This window comes from Hyla sarda, chromosome 5 (assembly GCF_029499605.1).
Source record: "Hyla sarda isolate aHylSar1 chromosome 5, aHylSar1.hap1, whole genome shotgun sequence".
NCBI classification, from domain to species: Eukaryota; Metazoa; Chordata; class Amphibia; order Anura; family Hylidae; genus Hyla; species Hyla sarda.
Genome location: NC_079193.1, coordinates 223,519,826 through 223,526,683, shown reverse-complemented (window position 1 = coordinate 223,526,683; position 6,858 = coordinate 223,519,826). Strand labels below are relative to the sequence as shown.

Below are 6,858 nucleotides of genomic sequence, written 5' to 3'. Positions count from 1 at the left end.
CTGGCATTTTTCGGCAAAGGGACATACCACACACCGTGATTTACCGCACTTGTGGAAGCCCTTGGTGCTAATCCACTGGGTGGTAACACTAGCCGTGTCCACCATACTGGGAACAAGGAGATTGGATAGAGTAGGTGCCCGCCTCGCTGCAAATCTCACACCTGACTTTATAATCTCCCCTACCGTGGGATCTGTTGATAGCAAAGGTAAGTGTTTAATTACAATGCGTTTGATGTCATTACATTCTGGACTGTACGTGGTGACAAATGTAGGACAATCTTGTGATTCAGTTGGTTGCTTACTTGTAAAAAGGGATTTTCGATCCATAGGATCCACTCTCGACCGAGCTTTTTTCAAGAGCCATCCAGGGTAACCTCGAGCCGCCAGGCGTGTGCATGCTGCATCAGCTTCCCTGCGGTACACCTCGGCGGAAGAACTGTTCCGCTTAATTCGTATAAGTTCACCTACTGGTATGGCTCTTACTGTTTGTTTGGAATGGATGAATTTGCCCTTAGGATGGTATTGCCTGATATCTTTTTTCTGTAAGGATCAACCTCAATTTTATTTGTATCAGGGTTGCCACGTAATATGACATCCAAAAAGGGGGTTTCACTTTTACACCATGTGTTGGTAAACATAAGATTGAACCGATTATTATTGATATATGTCATGAATGCATCAACGGTCAGATGGTCAGACGACCAAATGATGACATACCTCCCATACCATGCGAGGCATGTGGAAAATGGATTGGTGTCAGAAAAAATTAACTGCTCCTCCCACCAAAAAACAAAAAGCTTAGCCCTGGTGATGACTTTGCTCCCATTGAAGCACCCGTGCGCTGCAAATAAAAATTGTTACCAAACATAAAATAATTGTGTTCTAACACAAAATCTACCACCTCAATAATGTAATGTCTCAAATCCACAGAATATTTAGAAAATCTCATCAGTATATCCGAGATAGCTGATAATGCCAGATTTTGCGGAATACTGGAATAGAGCGATTCAATGTAGCAAGTAAGCCACGACAGAGAATCGCTCCATGTGAATTCATCCATGATTTTTAGCAAGTGCTTAGTGTCCTTGATATAACTTGGGCATTGCATAACCAGAGGTTGCAGTACTGAGTCCAACCACTCGCATAGGTGCTCGTTAAGGGATCCGATCCCTGCCACGATCGGACGCATCGGCGGCGGGAATCGGTCCTTATGCAGCTTGGGTAGCGAGTGGAAGATAGGAATAATTGGAGCAGGCACGAAAATATAATCCCCTTCTTTTTGGGTCAAAATAGATCTGGCTTTCCCCTCTTCCAACAGAGTCAACAGTTCTTTTTTAAAAGGTTCAGTGGGATCCCCACAAAGTTTAAGGTAAGTTTTATCATCAGATAGTAGATTTTCATTTAAATTGATATACAGTCCCGTGTCCATACATACTACCGAGCCGCCTTTATCGGCGGATCGGATCGTCAAATTTTAGTTTTTCTTTAATTTCTTTATGGCAGCAGCCTCCTTTTTATTCAAATTAGGACATTACTTTTGATTGTAGATTAACCAAATCTTTCATGATTTTAGTTTTTTCAACCTTTTTGTTTTTTGGTGGGAGGAGCAGTTTATTTTTTCTGACACCAATCCATTTTCCACATGCCTCGCATGGTATGGGAGGTATGTAGACGATGTGGTCATCATTTGGTCGTCCGACCATCTGACTGTTGATGCATTCATGACATATATCAATAATAATCGGTTCAATCTTAAAGGGGTATTCCAGGCAAAAACTTTTTTATATATATCAACTGGCTCCAGAAAGTTAAACAGATTTGTAAATTACTTCTGTTAAAAAATCTTAACCCTTTCAGTACTTAAGAGCTTCTGAAGTTAAGGTTGTTATTTTCTGTCTAAGTGCTCTCTGATGACACCTGTCTCAGGAAACGCCCAGTTTAGAAGAGGTTTGCTATGGGGATTTGCGTCTAAACTGGGCGTTGCCCGAGACAGGTGTCATCAGAGAGCACTTAGACAGAAAAGAACAACCTTAACTTCAGAAGCTCATAAGTACTGAAAGGATTAAGATTTTTTAATAGAAGTAATTTACAAATCTGTTTAACTTTCTGGAGCCAGTTGATATATATAAAAAAAAAGTTTTGGCTTGGAATACCCCTTTAAGTCCCAGGATGCCCTTGGTCCTAGTGGGGTTAAAAGGTCAAAAGATTAAAATATATAAACTAAGAAGACACTGTGAAGTACGGGATATACTCGGCAGGCCTGGAGAAATATTTTTCAAAAAGATGTTTTTATGTACTTGATGTATTTCTAGCTGTATATTAATATATATATATATATATATATATATATATATATATATATATATATATATATATATATATATATATATATGTCAAAGAAGAAAGCAGCACTCCTAAAGTGTGAGTAGGTGCCTCCACCTACTGGCTTGATAATGATGGTGTGAGACCATTGAAACGTTGCTCTTTGCACATTTGGGATGAATAAATAGTTTTCATTTTTTCACCATACCTTGAGTGCCACAGCATTTTCCTTGGAACTACGTATGCAGGATCCTGGACACGGACCCTAGCTGGAGGCACCTACTCACGCTTGGAACTATATATATATAAATATATATATATATATATATATATATATATACACACAAATCAAAAAATATGTTGCAGTCTCTTGTAATACCTTCTTTATTGGACTAACAGAATTTTGTAGAGACAAGCTTTCAGGATTCCTCCCTTTATCAAGTCCAATAGTCAAGGACTAATGATCAAAGGACTTTATAAATTATCAGGGAGGAATCCCAAAAGTTTGTCTCTACAAAATTCTGTTAGTCCAATAAAAAAGGTATTACAATCTGCATCATTGGACTAATACGGCTACTCACATTTACTATACAGATATACACATACCTGAAGATGGTTTGGAACCCTGTGATGTCACACATGCTTGTGATGATGTCACCGTAAGCTGTACAAGGAGGTGCGCGCCGGCTGCAGTCTCTTCAGTGTGTTTTGCATTCACAACCTGTGTTGCAAAGTGTTTTTTAGAGAGTTTCTATTTGCGATAGAGAATTCAAGATTTTGACCGTTCCTTGTCTGAAGAGAGAACCACAAGGTAAGTCTCAGCCTCTTCTATTCATACATACACAGGGCTTTTTGTTTGACAGTTTTTTTTTATTGCTGTTGCTTTTTTTTTTAGCAAAAAAAACCAAGAAATTAATTTCCAAAAGAAATAACAAAAGTTATATTTCTCATAGCATTGTGACAATACTTGGCTTAGGCATTAAACATAATAAAACGCACAGATAGTAACATGACCAGAGCTTTTTCTTGCAAAACTGCTAAAATGCAATTATGCCCAAAAAAGCCCCAAGAAAAAGAGTCCTAATTCATGAAGTTCTAAAAGATATAAGTCTATGAGAAAGATTTGGTGGTGTAGTAAAAGAATAACAGAAAGATTAGGGCAGAAATATAATATTATATAATAGAATTCTGTGTGTACTAACAATAGAAATACTCTGGGTACTCCGAAAGGGAAAATTTTCAAATCAACTAGTGGCAGAAAGTCATATAGGGGACGGATAGATCCCAATAAGGTGGGGTAGGTTCATTATTAGTAAATGTATATAGCAGAATAGCTGTATCTACAGTATGAAGTTCACATGGCCCAGTGACCATACAGCCAAGCCCTTATAATCCACCATTACTGGGACAGATTCAGGGTTATCAGATATTACTAGGACCGGAGAGGTTCAGGGTTATCAGATATTACTAGGACCGGACAGGTTCAGGGTTATCAGATATTACTAGGACCGGACAGGTTCAGGGTTATCAGATATTACTAGGACCGGACAGGTTCAGGGTTATCAGATATTACTAGGACCGGACAGGTTCAGGGTTATCAGATATTACTAGGACCGGACAGAATGAGGGTTGTCAGATATTACTAGGACCGGACAGGTTCAGGGTTATCAGATATTACTAGGACCGGACAGGTTCAGGGTTATCAGATATTACTAGGACCAGACAGGTTCAGGGTTATCAGATATTACTAGGACTGGACAGGTTCAGGGTTATCAGATATTACTAGGATCGGACAGATTCAGGGTTATCAGATATTACTTGGACCGGACAGGTTTAGGGTTATCAGATATTACTAGGACCGGACAGGTTCAGGGTTATCAGATATTACTAGGACCGGACAGGTTCAGGGTTATCAGATATTACTAGGACCGGACAGGTTCAGGGTTATCAGATATTACTAGGACCAGACAGGTTCAGGGTAATCAGATATTAATAGGACCGGACAGGTTCAGGGTTATCAGATATTACTAGGACCGGACAGGTTCAGGGTTATCAGATATTACTAGGACCGGACAGGTTCAGGGTTATCAGATATTACTAGGACCGGACAGGTTTAGGGTTATCAGATATTACTAGGACCGGACAGGTTCAGGGTTATCAGATATTACTAGAACCGGACAGGTTCAGGGTTATCAGATATTACTAGGACCAGACAGGTTCAGGGTTATCAGATATTACTAGGACCGGACAGGTTCAGGGTTATCAGATATTACTAGGACCGGACAGGTTCAGGGTTATCAAACATTGGTAACCTCAGGGAAGACGTCTCCATATAAAACACTTATAGAGAAGCGTCTTCTTCTGAGGCTGCGATGGTCTTAGTGTTATCTTGTGGTTCTGTGCTGGACATTTCTGCTCTGTATGAAGGATCTATTGTATAATGACAGGAATGATGACATGTTGTCTAATGTCTTCACTTATCTCTCTCTCTCTAGTGTTTTCAGGCTCTGACCTGTGACCATGGCCTCTCCACAAGACCCATTGCTGAAGGAGGAGGAAGAAGCAATGGAGGACCATAGTGATATGGATGTAGAAAAGGGCGATATCCCTGAGAGGCAGAACCTGCCATCTCTAAGCGTGATGTCCACCACACGTTCCATCATCACCGTAGTGATCCTCGCCTTTGTTAATTTGCTCATCTATGCAAATCGCTCCAGCGTGGCGGGGGTGCTGCCTTATATACAGAAAGCATATGACACCAATGCTAGTCTGTCTGGCTTATTGAATACATTGTTCATTGGAAGCTACGTGCTGGTCGCACCAATTGCCGGATATTTGGGCGACCACTGTAATAAGAAATATACTGTTTGCGCAGGAGTCATCGTTTGGCTGAGCATGACACTTACCCTGTCATTCATCCCTGATGGGTACTTCCTGCTCTTCCTGCTGACGAGTGGATTGGTTGGAGCCGGAGAGGCGACTTTCTGCACCATCGCCCCCTCCATCATTGCAGACCTTTTTACAAGTGACCAGCGGACCCGCATGCTGAACGTGTTTTACTCCGTCATACCTGTAGGCTGCGGACTAGGATACATCATCGGGCCCAAAGTGACTGATGCAGCAAGGGGCGATTGGCACTGGGCATTTCGGGTCACCCCTGGCCTGGGCCTCATAGCTGTGGCTTTGATGATTTTGGTCACAAAGGAGCTTCCAAGAACGACTAAAAACGGGAAGAAGAACAACAAATCCCAGAAGTTTGCCAAATGGGCGACAGATCTGAAAAAACTATTTAAAAATCGAAGCTTCATGTTAACCACCATGGGATCGACGGCTGTATCCTTCATAGTGGGAGCCATAGGTGTATGGGGTCCGTCATACCTGACCCATGCACGAACACTCCTACAAGAGAAGGATCCTTGCCGTGCTGAACCGTGTGACTATCACGACATTCTAATATTTGGTGTGGTTACAGTCGTTTCCGGCATTCTGGGAGTTGTAGCGGGGACGGAGATAAGTAAAAGATATCGCAAATCCAACCCACGGGCGGACCCGCTTGTGTGTGGATGCGCGATGATGCTCTCCGCCCCTTTTCTTCTGTTGGCATTGACTTTTGGCAACATCAGCCTCGTTGCCACCAACATCTTCATCTTCATCGGAGAGACGCTTCTGTCAGTAAATTTCACCCTCATATCTGACATTATACTAAAAGTAGTAACTCCGTGGAGGAGATCTTCAGCCCTGGCCGTGCAGATGACAATCTATCACCTCCTAGGTGACGCCGGCAGCCCGTACCTCATCGGCCTGATATCTGACACCTATGAACGAGGATATGCCAAATCCCCTCTTCTGAAATACCGCAGCCTGGAGTATGCCCTCATGACCTGCACCATAATGGCAGTCATCGGAGGGGCCTTCTTCATGGCCACGGCCCTATATATAGAGAGGGACGAAAAAGAAGCAGAGATGGAATCAGAACCTCCGTCATCCTCCTCCTCCTCACTGCTTCCTGCCGATGAGGACCATGCTTCAGACTGAGGAAAAGTCATTGCTTACCTTCATCTCGTTTACTTCATTAAAAAAAAATTAAGAAAAAAATAACTGAATTTGTTCTATGTTCCACTTTACCCCTTATTCTCTACCCTGGGGCGGACACAGACAGCAGAGGGCCCTTGTGCAAAGAATGTGCCTGTGCCCCCCCCCCCCCCCCGCCCAAAACATCAATTGTTCAGCACCCCCCCTCCATGTGTCACTTACTCAGGTGGACCCCCATATGTCACTTGCTGTATAAGTTTCTAATTATTTATTAAGGCCTCCCATATGCCGCAGCTCATTGAAGCCCCCCACATTAGGTAGCATAGATTCCCAACATTAGGTAGCATAGATCCCCCACATTAGGTAGCATCGTTTCCTCACATTAGGTAGCATAGATTCCCTACATTAGGTAGCAGTTTCCCCACATTAGGTAGCATAGTTTGCCCACATTAGATAGCATGGTTTCCCCACATTAGGTAGCACAGTTTCCCCACATTAGGTAAC

General features: G+C 42.4%; 1 protein-coding gene across 1 annotated transcript; it reads left to right on the top strand.

Moving 5' to 3' along the window:
• Positions 1-2,982: 2,982 nt before the first annotated feature.
• Positions 2,983-6,369, top strand: LOC130272652 (protein spinster homolog 1-like). The gene is made up of 2 exons (XM_056518492.1): positions 2,983-3,133; positions 4,818-6,369. Exon 2 carries the CDS (start codon positions 4,843-4,845, stop codon positions 6,355-6,357), a length of 1,515 nt encoding a protein of 504 aa, XP_056374467.1. The 5' UTR covers positions 2,983-3,133; positions 4,818-4,842; the 3' UTR covers positions 6,358-6,369.
• Positions 6,370-6,858: the final 489 nt, after the last annotated feature.